The sequence below is a fragment of the Oncorhynchus keta genome, chromosome 11 (genome assembly GCF_023373465.1).
Source record: "Oncorhynchus keta strain PuntledgeMale-10-30-2019 chromosome 11, Oket_V2, whole genome shotgun sequence".
NCBI lineage: Eukaryota > Metazoa > Chordata > Actinopteri > Salmoniformes > Salmonidae > Oncorhynchus > Oncorhynchus keta.
In genome coordinates, this window is record NC_068431.1 from 51,382,165 (window position 1) to 51,397,908 (window position 15,744).

Sequence of the window (15,744 nt, forward strand, 5' to 3'; positions counted from 1 at the left end):
GCAGAAAGAGCAGAGATCAATAGGTAAACTATGATTTACCACCCAGAAGTACAACATCTATTTGCGCCTCTACCGGATGGAAATTACAAGTGTAATGGCTGTGCTCACAATGCAATGTCCTTCAAACACCCCTTGAACAGGGAAACAGATCCAAATCAAAGGTGTTATCACGTGCTCCACTATAAGGCAGTTTTTTATCTTATTACTTGTTTGTGGTAAAAATGATGTGGGTAAAATCAAGCGCGAATTAAGAGCAAGAATCTCGGAGCATCGTAGTACCATTAGATGAAAACACTTTACGTACACAGTTGCGGCCCACTTTTTGTAAGCAAACAACTATTTCTTCCCTTCGCTATATCGGCATCGAACACGTCACCCTCCCTAGGAGTGGGGGTGACCTTGACAACTTATTGCTAAAACGAGAGGCTGCATGGATCCTTATTTTAAAGACCCTTGTTCCCAACATAGACTTTGATCTGAAACCATTCTTGTGATTGTTATTTTGCTATTCATTGGAGATGTTTGTAGGTCAATGTAGCCAAAATGTATCTACAGTTGAAGTCAGAAGTTTACATACATCTTAGCCAAATAAATGTAAACTCAGTTTTTCACAAATCCTGACATTTAATTCCTGACATTTATTTCCATTTTAGGTCAGTTAGTATCACCACTTTATTTTAAGAATGTGAAATGTCCGAATAATAGTAGAGAGAATGTTTTATTTCAGCTTTTATTTATTTCATCACATTCCCAGTGGGTCAGAGGTTGACATACACTTAATTAGTATTTGGTAGCATTGCCTTTAAATGGTTTAACTTGGGTCAAACATTTCGGGGGGGGGGGGCTTCCACAAGCTTCCCACAATTAGTTGGGTGAAATTTGACCCATTCCTCCTGACAAAGCTGGTGTAACTGAGTCAGGTTTGTAGGCCTCCTTGCTCGCACACGCTTTTTTCAGTTCTGCCCACAAATTCTCTATAGCATTGAGGCCAGGAATTGGTGATGGCCACTCCAATACCTTGACTTTGTTGTCCTTAAGCCCTTTTACCACAACTTTGGAAGTATGATTGGGGTCATTGTCCAAGGTATGGAAGACCCATTTGCGACCAAGCTTCCTGACTGATGTCTTGAGATGTTGCTTCAATATATCTACATAATTTCCCTCGTGATGCCATCTAGTTTGTGAAGTGCACCAGTCCCTCCTGCAGCAAAGCACCCCCACAACATGATGCTGCCACCCCCGTGCTTCATGGTTAGGATGGTGTTCTTCGGCTTGCAAGCAAACCCCTTTTTCCTCGAAACATAATGATGGTCATTATGACCAAACAGTTCTATTTTTGTTTCATCAGACCAGAGGACATTTCTCTGAAAAGTACAATCTTTGTCCCCATGTGCAGTTGCAAACCGTAGTCTGGCTTTTTTATGGCGGTTTTGGAGCAGTGGCTTCTTCCTTGCTGAGTGGGCTTTTAGGTTATGTCGATATAGGACTTGTTTAACTGTGGATATAGATACTTTTGTACCTGTTTCCTCCAGCATCTTCACAAGGTCCTTTGCTGTTGTTCTGGGATTGATTTGCACCTTTCGCACCAAAGTACGCACCAAAGTACACGTCTCCTTCCTGAGTGGTATGACGACTGCGTGGTCCCATGGTATTTTTCTTGCATACTATTGTTTGTACAGTTGAACATGGTACCGTCAGGCATTTTGAAATTGCTCCCAAGGATGAACAAGACTTGAGGAGGTCTACAATTTATTTTCTGAGGTCTTGGCTGATTTCTTTTGATTTTCCCATGATGTCAAGCAAAGAGGCACTGAGTTTGAAGGTAGGCCTTGAAATACATCCACAGGTACAACTCCAATTGACTTAAATGATGTCAATTAGCCTATCAGAAGCTTCTAAAGCCATGACATAATTTTCTGGAATTTTCCAAGCTGTTTAAAGGCACAGTCAACTTAGTGTATGTGAACTTCTGACTCACTGGAATTGTGATACAGTGAATTATAAGTGAAATAATCTGTCTTTAAACAATTGTTGGAAAAATGACTTGTGTCATGCACAAAGTAGATGTACTAACCGACTTGCCAAAACTATAGTTTGTGAACAAGAAATTTGTGGAGAGGTTGAAAAACGAGTTTTAATGACTCCAACACAAGTAAACTTCCGACTTCAACTGTATGATCATATGTTATCCATTCATGCTTTTTAAATATATTTGATTTATATCTGTATATCAACCAATATATTCAAGCCACCCCCAGCCATAATTACAGACGCCGGTGTCCTTCCAAACTATACAAATGAGTGACCCGCAGTGTCATTATACCCCGATGAAGACAGCTTGTCTGTCAAAGTTGGTTATTAAATTATTGCATCTGAGCTCCTAGTGTGGCTCTCCTTTTCTTTTTAACGTGTTAAAAACTGTGCATTTCTTTTCACCCCCAGACAAAATGTATCCAGCTTACCCACGCTTTAGCCAGTTTCTTTATCTGTCACTTTGATAAATTGGCTACACTATCTAGCTATCTCTCTGGCACCATTCGACACCCTGTTAGAGATTGCATGTCTCACAGGGTCTGTGTCCTGAGAAGGTGTCTGCTGGATCTAGACTGTACTGAAATAATTGCCAAAAGATCTGAATTCGGCTGCCTGTGTAAACGAAGCCTTTAAGTGTTCGATAGTCATCCAGGTTATCCCAGACTGATTGTAGTACAATCTAAAATATTTCTCTCTACAAAATGTTAACTACTTTCCAGCTACAAACCCAATCAAAATTCAACACATAGGAATATGGTAGGGCAGCAGCCTATAATATTGCATTATACAGTGCATTTGGAAAGTATTCAGACCCCTTCCCTTTTCCCACATTTTGTTACATTACAGTCTTATTCTAAAATGGATTACATTTTTAAAAAATCTTTGAGATGTTTCTACAACTTGACTTTAGTCCACCTGTGGTAAACTCAATTGATTGGACATGATTTGGAAAGGCACACGTGATACAAATAAAAAAGTCCCTAGTGGACAGAACCGATATGACGTTTTGGTAGACAAAGGAAAGGGGTGTGGACAGCTCAAGAGCGGGAAACTCAGAGCCAATATTTTGAAAATGAGCAACCGCTCATTCAAAAAGAAATTGCAATTTACATATTTACCAGTGTCTTTGCTGGATAGACAGTCGACAGAAAGCCTCTGGTTTGTCCACCAGAGATCAAAGTTTGTCATAGCTGTAGATCAGTAGTCTGAAGTAACCATTATAACATTCAGAAATGTTCTTAGGACAGATGTGTTTACCAGACTGAAGTATTTAAACAGCTGCAGGCTGAATAATTGGTCTTTAGTTTGTAGATTTCTTCACCATTTCAGCGTGGGGATAATCTCCACATTTTCTGGTCTTGTCCTTTTGTAGAGTTGTAGTTTGAACCACTTCACACACCAGCTTCACCCGGCATGTTTTGGTCTCTAGAGTGATAGCCATCCCAACGTGAGAACCTCGTCCTGGCGTTAACTTTAGTTTGTAGATTTCTTAACCATTCATGACGTCCGGCTTACCGTGGGTCTCTTTGGCGTAAAATGTACATTTTGTCACGAGTGGTTTTATACACTTCTGGGAGAAGACGCCGAGGTAATGTCTGTGCTAACGTGGGCGTGGCCACTGACCTGGTTAAGGCTTCATATGGAACACAATTTTCTTATTTAGAAGGTTAACATCACATATTTTCACAAATAGTTTCATATTTAATCATATATGTTTCACAACATTTAGATGTAAACCCCATAACTGAGAAGTGTACACAACCAAAGACACAGTAATGCGTTTCCTGTCATGAGATCACCAAATGAAACAAAATCGACATGACTGTCCCTTAACTGTCCACGGGCCATTTCAACTGCTTGGAATACATAAATACTGTTCAATTATTCAACATTTTAATGTCTAAGTGTCTCTCTGTTCCACAGTGACATTCCAATCTTGACCATTACAGCGCATAGAGGCAGCGTATTTTACGACCGCCATAAAGTGGCCCCCTTCACCTCTCCCTCTGCGGGAGAGAGAGAGAGAGGGCGCTGTAGAGCGGACCCACTGCAACCTAATCCTTGGAATCTTCACAGGAGAGTTATGATAGCAGAGTGGCCAGATGGAAGCCACTCCTCAGTAAAATGCACAAGACAGCCTGCTTGGAGTTTGCCAAAAGGCACTTAAAGGACTCTCAGACCATGAGAAACAAGATTCACTGAGCTTATTAAGATTGAACTCTTCAGCCTGAATGCCAAGCATCATGTCTGGAGGAAACCTGGCACCATCCCTATCATGAAGCATGCTGTTTGCAGCATCATGCTGTGAGGATGTTTTTCAGTGGCAGGGACTGGGAGACTAGTCAGGTTTGAGGGAAAGAGGAGCAGAGCGATCCTTGATGAAAACCTGCTCCAGAGCACTTAGGACCTAAGACTGGGGCAAAGGTTCACCTTCCAACAGGACAATGACCGTAAGCACAAAGCCAAGACAACGCAGGAGTGGCTTCGGGACAATGTCCTTGAGTGGCCCAGCCAGAGCCCGGATCAAACATCTCTGGAAAGACCTGAAAATAGCTGTGCAGCAACACTCCTGGAAGAGCTTGAGTGGATCTGCAGAGAAGAATGGGAGAAACTCAAAGAGGTGTGGCAAGCTTGTAGCGCCATACCCAAGACTCAAATTAATTTAAAGATTCTATGGGTTTTTAAGTCAATCCACAATTGTGCACCCTAATACGTCCGACCCATGCTTAAGTTATGTACCCAGTAGGTCCCTCAGGTCTTCTGGCACTGGCATTTTAACCATCCCAAAGCCTAGGACCAAGAGGTATGGAAAGGCATCCTTTAGTTACTATGCCCCCAACCTCTGGTATAGCCTGCCAGAGAACCCGATATGGCCGGGAAAAAAACACTTTAGCTTTGCATTTCCTTTTAGTCTTTCGGTTATTTTTACTTCCTTTGAAGCAGTGTTGCATTCCATGTCTGAAATATGCTGTATAAAGCATGATTTGACATTGGCAGGTTATGGTAGAGAAATGAACAATCAATTATGTGGCAACAGCTCTGGCAGTCAGCATGCCAATTGCACTCCCCCTCAACTTGAGACATCTGTGGCAAAACAATTTAGAGTGAATAGCCGTATGTCCCCAGCACAAGGTGTACCTGTGTTGTGATCATGTGGTTTAATTAACCAGCCTCTCGATATGCCACACCTGTCAGGTGGATGGATTATCTTGGCAAAATATAAATGCTCACTTACAGAGATGTAAACAAATTAGAGAAATAACCTTAAATGTATATGGAACAGTTCTGGGATCTTTTATTTCACCTCATGAAAGATGGGACCAACACTTTACATGTTGCATTTATATTTTTGTTCAGTGTTAATCAACCCTTTGATAAAGCCACTCATATCCCTGCATACAACTTGCTGCCAAGCAGGCCTTTTTTGCTAAATAATTTAAGATTTGCTTGACGAATAAGAACATTCAATAGGATATGTTTCCTAGACAGACTCAGTGAAAAAGAAGAACCAGACAAAAGCAGAGGTTGGAATTAACCTTTTAATTGAGTGAAAAAACTCAAAATAAGCACATTTACAGACGACGCCCACGACGACCTCCCTTTCTGCGGGTGCTGTCTGATGGAATAGGGGTGACATCCTCTGCAAGAGAGCAAGCGTTAGTGAGCATGATAAACAGTAACAAGAATTGTACATTGAATCTTTTATTCATCAACATCCTCATTTTAACATGTTCAATGAATATTGTCTGAAGGGCATTGAACAGATTCATACATTTGGCCAAAATGTCTCATCCAAAGTTGCTTTGAATGAGCATCTGCTAAATAACAACTGTAAAAAATACATTGTGACAACAGTATTCCAGAATCCCGTACAACTTTAATTGAAGTCTCATTGCCGCCTGTCCCCTTTAGCCGGGCAATGGCACACACATCAAATAAAGTGTTTCAAATAAACACCCAGTCTAAAACTACAGTTTATGACCTTACCATGAATTGGTAAAGATTTAATGTTTGATTTGTTACATAATTCAATAATGACTCAAATAAGATGCCAATCATCCATTTTTGTTTTGTTTATCAGCAAGTAAGAAACTGCTAGCCATTGGCTACTAACAGCTGAACACCGCTAGCTAACTGGCAATCACAGTCAACTTTGGGAGTACAGACCAAGTAATCGACCGCCCTCTAGTGGCCAGAGTAAGAACTGCCGAAAACGCACAGAAAAATTATTAGGATGTTTTATTATTATGACGTTCTTGAAGAGGCATACTAAGACAGTAAATAACAGTGCAGGAAATGAAGAAATTGATTAAAATGCTTTAAGTGAATGCTGGAATGAAATAATTAACTAGGCAAATGAGCAAAAGAGGTATCCATTAAGTCAATCGACGCCCAGCTCAAATAGAAGCCTGTCTAAGCGCCTGTTGTGGTCGGTGATTTAAGCAAATAAAACACCCAGGCTAATAATTGAAAGTTTTACGGTATGCATATAAATTACACCGTGTTCAGGAGGCTTAAACAAAAAGAGGCCAACAGAAAAGTAGAATTGTTTCACATTTCGTATGAGACTAGCAGAACAATAATTTCTCAAATGAAACATTCTCATCCTCCGGAAAACATCAATATAAGCAGTATATTTAACCATTCGTGTATGAAACAGGCAGACATGGTGTTTCCCAACGCTCTCCTTGATTAGTTGAATCAGCCATGGCAGTGCAGTGCTATAACTGGGCGATATGGATTCAAATTATGGGGGATTCACAATATACACCTACTATTGATTTCTCTTCTTCCATAAATATAAACGTTGTCTAAATAAGCTTGCTGCACAATTAGAAAAGGTTGATACACTGCATTTCAAACAGTCAGGAATAATCCAATTCAGGGCGTGTAAAGTTATACCTAGGCTAAATAGAAGTCTTCCAAAACCATAAGAGCCTCTAATAATTATATCAAAAAAGTTTGCTGCTTTTTTTGCAATAATCACACATCTGGTTCTCAAGTCCTGTCTACGAAAAGGAAGTTACTTACTAATTTAACCAGAACTATGCACATCCACTAATGATCAACCTCTAGTAGCAGGCATTATAGGAAATTAAAAACGCATCGCAAACAATCAAGCCCACGTGCTAGTGAGTAGCCAGCTAACCTTTTAATCTAAAGCCAACGTGGATCAATTTGCTTGTTAAAAAGGTAGAAGTTAACTTATGAATTCACCCTCCTGTCCGTCTCCAACTGTTTGAACAACACCTGGTCACTTTGTTTAGATGAAATCAAGTGGCCTACCTGGATAAATTACTTTCTCAGAATGAGAACTGAGTAGCAAATTCCTTACATATTTATAACACAATCGAGACAGCTAGCACATAACTGTGGCTAAAATGCTGCTAGCGGTATGGGGGTACTGCAATGTTCTGTGCGATACGGGATGCTTGGGAGGTCCATAACACCGATTGAAAGTAAACTTTTATATGGTCATGGTTATGCTGAAGTTTAGGGCCTTCCCAAGGATGCCAAACTGCTTGTTGTCAGAAAGGGAGACATGATCTCTTGAGTGGCAGTGGGAGGGGCTTTGTGTCTGTGCAAGTGGAGAGGTGCAGTGCACACAGTACAGAAGGCACAAAGGAGATAAACCAAAAAGGCAAACACTCATTAAAACATAATAAAAAAAACCTTGATTCTTGCAATACAGGCATTTGGAACATTGCACCAATACAAATTTGAATAAATTCAATATAAATCGCCCAGCCCTAATATATAAAATAATAATAATATATGCCATTTAGCTGACGCTTTTATCCAAAGCGACTTACAGTCATGTGTGCATACATTCTACGTATGGGTGGTCCCGGGAATCGAACCCACTACCCTGGCGTTACAAGCGCCATGCTCTACCAACTGAGCCACAGAAGGACCACACTAACAAGTGGACCATCTATTGGTCGAAGGCAGGGGTTGAAGAAAAAATAACAGCACCATCTCATTTATTACAGATACTCCTGAGTAAATGAGCTAAAGCTTACCGATGCGTCCAATCTTCATGCCAGAACGAGCCAAAGCACGGAGAGCAGACTGTGCGCCTGGTCCAGGGGTCTTGGTTCTGAAAGGCAAAATGTTCACACTGAGTACGGTTGCACACAAGACAATCTAATATAGTCCACTGTAGATAAATTCAGTTCCACAACACATGTAAACGCCCGCACGAGTAGAAATCCACTTTTTCGAGCTGTAAGAATGGTGTTGCACATCGATTTAAGTCAAGTCATAGCTTTAGTCAAAGTATGATATATTTGGCCTCGAAGAGATAAATTCAAACGACCCACTTTGTGCAAATCCGTGTGAATGCATGATACCTATGTTTCGTTTCAGAGCTGGGTTTATTTCAATGTTACCACCCACCAGCATGGCATTGTTTATTAATCAGGAACAGGTGCCAAGTGATTCTTCTTTGAGACCGAGATGAACCAAGCAGCCGCATGTCCACTTGGCTGCCTGAGCAAATTAAAACGGGGCGGGGTACAAACTCGATATTGCACCCCCCCAAAACATCTGACCATTTTATAAAATTGTATAATTGCGTGATGTCATTTAACACAACCTGCTCCCCAAAGATGAATGTGTTCAACACTAAAGTTCCGCTTCTCTACAGTTCTTTGATTGGTGTAACGTTTGCTAAAAAAACATCCAGATAATGATTAATTGTTTTCACTTGTCATTTGCAGTGTGCATGATCATGAACAAAGACAATGGCTGTGATTATTTCCATACGCACCATTTACACATACGGGGGCTAAAATTAACACCTGCTGGTAGATTTTGACATTGGTGGATGAGATGTCTATGTCACAGCCATGTTGGCAGGTGGTCAAAGCACCACAGCGTGAGCATTTAACTCCCATTTGTGAATAAAAATAGTCAAATGAATGCTGCAGTAGCTGTTATCAAAGTTATCCCCTTTTCCGTTTCATAGCTTGTAAATTAAAATTGCACGAAGTCAAAGAACTATGAATCTATATAGCCCATTACACCTTGTGCTGCAAAACGTCCTGGCTGGGGGCTGTGAGCACCTGAAGAGCTGAGTCATTCATTTTTAGAAGCACAGGCATAAAGAGTTGGTCTCATTTACTTGAAACGAAAGTCTACTAAAGTGAGAGTGTCCTTGTGTTTCATGGCTATTTACATTGTTTTGTTCACACGCTTGGTTGTTTTTCTAAGTTTGAGTTTCAACTGCCAGGGGAGAAAAGACAAGGCATTCTATTAGTCAGAATCAATCTCACAGGCACAAACATGACGAGTCGCGCTACCACGGTAACCTTCCGCCCTAAAAAGAGTCAGGAACATTTGTCTCATTTGTGATATTTTAATTAAAGTACGTGACAAAAAAATTAAATGACCCACATACCACATTACTTGTTACATTTGTTGTAGAATTGTATTTTGTTTAACCTTTAACTAGGCAATTCGGTTAAGAACAAATTCTTATTTAGAATGACGGCCTACCCCAGCCAAACCCTCCCTTAACCCAGATGACGCTGGGCCAATTGTGCGCCGCCCTATGGGACTCCCGACCATGGCCGGTTGTGAACCAGGGTCTGTAGTGACACCTCTAGCACTGCCGTAAACCGCTGCGCCGAGAAAGCATGCGTATCTTTTTTTGTTGGAGTCATTTTAGTAGGGGGGGGGGGGATATTTTGGATGGTAAAAAATGTGATTGTCTGGTAGATTTTTAAAAAATGTACCTGTTAGTGACTGGTGGACCAAAAAGGTCATTTTATTCCCAGCTCATATAGTTCATTTGTCTGATATTCTGACGACCAGAAGGGCCCAACATTAGAAACTCCCATATTACCTCACTTCTAAATTGGAAATCTAGTAACGATAAGACTGGTTGGTTCTAGAGGTTCTGCTGGTCTCTAAAGTTAGGGAAGACTACTTTCAGTTACTATGCCCCGAAGTCCTGTAATGGCCTACAGGTTACTACAACTTTAGTCTTTGGTCCCAAAAGGGGAATATGGGGCTCTGATACAAATGGAAACTGCACTTGTTTTTGATTGATTGCATACATTAGTTTCCACTGACCTTTTGAATATAATGCAACATATTTGTAAGTATGCAACTAATGCTGTAGTGATAATGCTTGAATTGTCGCTCACATTGTTTGAACTTTGGAAAGACGACCCTGGTCATAATGGTTTCCCCGTGTTATATAAAAGTTATTAAAAAACATTCAAATATGGCTAAGTCAAAGACATGCCAGTGGTTTCCATCAGTGGTGAAGTTTTCCTTAAATAAATGTTATTGTAAATCCAGCTCCAGCCATAGATCCAGCTTGGACATTTTTTTGAATATGGCGTAGAATTAAATTTATTTTTTTTAAATAACATTTAAGTCATTTAGCAGACGGTCTTATCCAGAGCGACTTACAAATTGGTGCATTCACCTTCACCTTATGACATCCAGTGGAACAGCCACTAACATTAGCAAGATACTATACCTAGCCATCTAACTAGATACGTTTAGCATGCTAGCTGGCTATATTGTGCTGTCAGTGACCTATTTGTTGAGGTTTATCAACTCCACAGGGAAATTCTCACACCCAATTCGTGAATATGTAAAGTAGCATTCACCTTTCTTCAGAGGTGTCTCTAGGACAAGAAATTACATTGAAATAGCGGCTGCAACTTCCTCTGGGGGTGGGTCCTTTAATTGCATGGTATATTCACACATGCAACAAGAGTAGTCCAAGCACAATGTACCAGAACAATTTAGCTGCACCATCCACTGTAGATGTACAAAAGACATGGAGCAACACCAGATTGTGCTTCAAATCAGTGAGGAGGGGGTTCCTAACCTGTTCCCGCCAGTGGCCCTCAACTTGATGTGGAGGGCAGTGATTCCCAGCTCCTTGCACCTCTGGGCGACGTCCTGGGCGGCCAACATGGCGGCGTAGGGGGAGGACTCGTCTCTGTCGGCCTTCACCTTCATACCACCAGTCACACGGCAGATAGTTTCCCTGGAGGGAGCAGGTACATGTTCAGAACAAAGCATTTGAAATCATACGATCATACGACCGATTGCTATTGATGGATGGCATGCACTTTACACAGTTTAAGCCAGAAACGGCAGACTTTTAAAAAATATAAAGCTGGGCTTGCACCATTTCATTGTATCCTGTACTTACTTGCCAGAAAGATCAGTGACGTGAACGAAGGTGTCGTTGAAGGATGCAAAGATGTGGCAGACTCCAAAGACATTCTCGCCTTCGGCAACCTGGGGTCCCAGGGCGATGACCTGTTCTTCCTTCTTTTCCTTACCCTTACGAGGTGCCATAGCTGCAAAAGATGCATTTGTCAGTATTGATGACGTCAGACATGTCTGGCATTAGCATCCATTCAAGTGCCCCAATTTGCTACCAGATGGAGTGGGCACCATTGCTAAATAGTTAGCAGGCTAGGTCTTGGTTAAGGATGGGTTCCTTTGTAGATAACTTCACCACAATATACTTTTGTAAATGGCTAGTTCGCTAAGTAACTGCAGGAGAGTATATGGACAACCATTAACTAGCCATTATTGCAACTGACCAATAACCAACTGTCTGGCTTAAAAGCCAACGCTCGACACATAAATCACATAGCACCACAGGGAAGCAGCTAGACTTGCTAGCTACATCATAGCATATACAACACGACAATTTCCATACAAAAATAACCCATGTGTGATTGTCAGTCACAGCAAAGTCGAGACTAAAAACTGCAGATGCCCATCGTTAGCCGACTACTTTAAGGTTAGCACTGAATTACCACGACAGCAACCTAACTAGCATCACTCAGCAGGTCTCTTCGATTTAATTTTTAAACGTATTCGACTTCAAAGCTGAAGACAATATGGTTAACATGGCAAATCATAAAACCCACTCAATATGCTCCATCCGGCAAGCGAAATTCAGGCCTTACAGTGGTGGTAACCGCTGCTTACAGCCAACACCAATGTCATCTAATCCAAACGTCTGAAGCTGATTTCAGACAAATTACACATTTAACATACCAATCAAAGTTCAGTGTATCGATTAAAAGCACAAATGACACTTTGTTCTTTATGTTAAACAGGATTAATTTGGATATAAATTCTGCGACATTGTACCTGTGTGTGTCTCTTCTAAAGCCGAAACAGGAAAGGAAAGAACAAACGTAACCGGGTTCAGAGTTCAAGCTTTCTTTTTCCGGAAGTAGACCATGCACTTCACTGCCATCTAGCGGTTCATTTGTAGCATAAACAGCACGCACAGTCTAACTCTCTCGTTGTCTGTACGGTGTATAAATCAGAAATATAAATCAGATATATGAAAACGGCCCATTATTGTATATTTCAACATATACATTATGTTACATATATGTACTTATGTGTGTGGATACATATATCTGTATGTATGGGCATATTACTATATGCACGTATATGTGTGACACATGCAGTATTTACATTTATATTACATACACTACATGGCCAAAAACATGTGGACACCTCCTCGTCAAACATCTAATTCCAAAATCATGGGCATTAATATGGAGTTGGTCCCGCTTTTGCTGCTACAACAGCCATCACTCTTCTGAGAAGGCTTTCCACAAACAAAAATATATGGAAATGTCTGCTCTACCCAAAATTACAACCAACTAATCGCAGGATTACCGCAAAAATGGAAGAGGCAAGTGGAAGGGGGAGAAAGTAAGGAACTTGTCTGTCGGTCCTGCATCAAAGACCAAAATTGGTTAAAGAAAATTGTGATAAATAAAAAAGTATACCAGTTTCATGTAAGGACCCAAACATTGACAGCTGTGCCACATAGATTGCAAAATATTTGGAAAGAGATTTTCGATGTACTGATTCCATGGCACATGGTTTATGAACTGATTCCCAAAACGACGCTGGATTCAAAACTTAGAATTTTTCATTTCAATTCAGGTTAGTTTGGCCAGGGTAGGTCATCATTGTAAATAAGAATGTTCTTAACTGACTTGCCTGATTAAATACATGTTTTTTTTTTAAACATCCCAGCTTTACAGATTTTGCTGCGATGAGACAAAATCATTAGATAATTTGTTTTGGTACTGTCCACATTTTGGTACTGTCCACAGTTTGTTTTTGGTCGCAGGTCCAGGAATGTCTGAAGAACTGCAGATATAGTCAATCGATCAATAATATAATAATACTTGTAGCAAAAAAATATATCTTTAATTTGCAATCTGTAGAAACTATGAGAATAGAAAGGTTCATAACTTTTGTGAAACATCACAGCACAGTTGAAAAATATATGGCAAACATTATTATATTAAATCCAATAGGGATGGAGATAGGTGGGAGGGGTTGAGTGGATCTGAAGGGTGGGTCTAATAACAAGGTAACTAATGTAAAATATACGGTGTCCGTAAAATGTATATAGGTTCTTTTGTGAAACTGTACAGTTAAAAATATAGGGCAAATAAAACTCTATGGTCTTCAGAAATAGATGGGATGGGTTGATGGTAGTGGAAGGATAGGAGTAAAAACAAACAAGAATAACTAATGTAAAATAGATTGTTCTATAACATTTTTAAAGTATGTATAAGCTGGAAGTAGAAGCCAAAGTGTTGTTGTTTATTAGTTTACTTCAATTAGGGGAGGGGTGGTAGGGTTAGTGGAAAATATATTTAAATACAGTACCAGTCAAAAGTTTGGACAGCTCCTCCTTCATGCTTCACGGTGGGAACCACCCATGTGGAGATCATCCGTTCACCTACTCTGCATCTCACAAAGACACGGCAGTTGGAACCAAAAATCTCAAATTTGGACTCATTAAACCAAAGGACCGATTTCCACCGGTCTAATGTCTATTGCTCATGTTTCTTGGTCCAAGCAAGTCTCTTATTATTATTGGTGTCCTTTTAGTAATGGTGTCTTTGCAGTCTCCTCTGAACAGTTGATGTTGTAATGTGTCTATTACTTGAACTCTGTGAAACATTTATTTGGCCTGCAATCTGAGGCACAGTTAACTCTAATGAACTTATGCTCTGGAGCAGAGATAACTCTGGGTCTTCCTTTCTTTGCCGGTCTTCATGAGAGCCAGTTTCATCATAGAGGTTTTTGCGACTGTACTTGAAAAAACTTTGAAAGTTCTTGGAATGTTCCGCATTGACTGACCTTCATGTCATAAAGTAATGATGGACTGTCAATTCTCTTTGCTTATTTGAGCTGTTCTTGCCATAATATGGACTTGGTATTTTACCAAGTAGGGCTATCTTCTGTATACCACCCCTACCTTTTCACAACACCACTGATTGGCTCAAATACAAGAAGAAGGAAAGACATTCCACAAATGTACTTTTAACGAGATGGGTGTCCCTAAACCGGGATGGATGTTACTAACGTGCGCTAGAATGACGTTGAATACAACAGCCAACTTCCCAGGACATAGACATGTGTTATATGGGCAATTACGCTTAAATTCTTATTAATCTAACTGTACTGTCCAATTAATTAACAGTAGCTATTACAGTGAAAAAATACCATGCTGTTGTTTGAGGAGAGTGCACAACAACAAAAAACTTGTATCACTGGCTTGATACATTCACCTCTGAAGGTAAATAATGTACTTGCATTCAGTACTCTTGCTCTGGTTTGTCATCCTGAGGGTCCCAGAGATAAAATGTAGCATCATTTTGTTTTATAAAATCAATTTTTCATGTAGGAACTGGGGTCTACAGTTTGACCCCACTGCTGTCTCTTGCTCCACACCCACCACGACCGGCCATCGAGATGTGTGAAAGTTATTGTATAAGCTAATGTTCCATCATGTATGATATTCCTGGGAGTGTGTAAACTTAACTAGTTTATTACCATAGCATACCATATCATGTTTGTATGTGCTCTATAGTTATGTACTTGAAAATGTATGAATTGACCAATTCGGCACATTTGCGCAAACTCCTGGCAGACTTGATACAAAATATTGTGCAGTAATGTAATTCTTCACTGGATCAGTCTGAAACGTTGCACACACACTGTTGCCAATTGGTGGCCAACATCTAAATTACACCTAGACTCCTATCTGAAAGTATGGCCTTTCTCTTGCATTTCAAAGAAGATGAAAAATGTAAATAAATAAATAAACGCTTGTCTTATTATTTTGTATTTTCTTTTACCAGATCTAATGTGTTATATTCTCCTACATTCATTTCACATTTCCACAAACTTCAAAGTGTTTTCTTTCAAACGGTATCAAGAAAATGCATATCTTTGCTTCAGGTCCTGAGCTACAGGCAGTTAGATTTGGGTATGTTATTTTAGGCTAAAACTTTTAAAAAGGGTACAGTCCATAAGAGTCACACCTGTTAATTGAAATGCATTCCAGGTGACTACCTCATGAAACTGGTTGAGAGAGTGCCAAGCGTGTACAAAGCTGTCATCAAGGCAAAGAATATAATTCGATTTTTTAAACAGTTTTTTGTTTACCGCCATAAACAGTTTTTTGTTTACTGCATGATTCCATATGTGTTATTTCATAGTGGTGATGTCTTCACTATTATACTACAATGTCGAAAATAGTAAAAAAAAAAAAAGAAGAAAAACCCTGGAGTAAGTAGGTGTGTCCAAACTTTTGACTGGTACTGTATATATATACATACCTACTCATTCAAGGGTTTTTCTTTATTTTTACTATTTTATACGTTGCAGAAAAAC

The 15,744-nt window shown here is 40.0% G+C and overlaps 1 protein-coding gene across 1 annotated transcript; it reads right to left on the bottom strand.

Moving 5' to 3' along the window:
- Positions 1–5,559: 5,559 nt before the first annotated feature.
- On the bottom strand, positions 5,560–12,330 carry LOC118390552 (40S ribosomal protein S14). Its single transcript, XM_035781228.2, has 5 exons — positions 12,175–12,330; positions 11,216–11,366; positions 10,886–11,047; positions 8,058–8,134; positions 5,560–5,674 (listed from the first exon to the last, which is right to left on the bottom strand). The coding sequence occupies exons 2-5, from the start codon at positions 11,362–11,364 to the stop codon at positions 5,607–5,609; spliced, it is 456 nt and encodes a 151-aa protein (XP_035637121.1). The 5' UTR covers positions 11,365–11,366; positions 12,175–12,330; the 3' UTR covers positions 5,560–5,606.
- Positions 12,331–15,744: the final 3,414 nt, after the last annotated feature.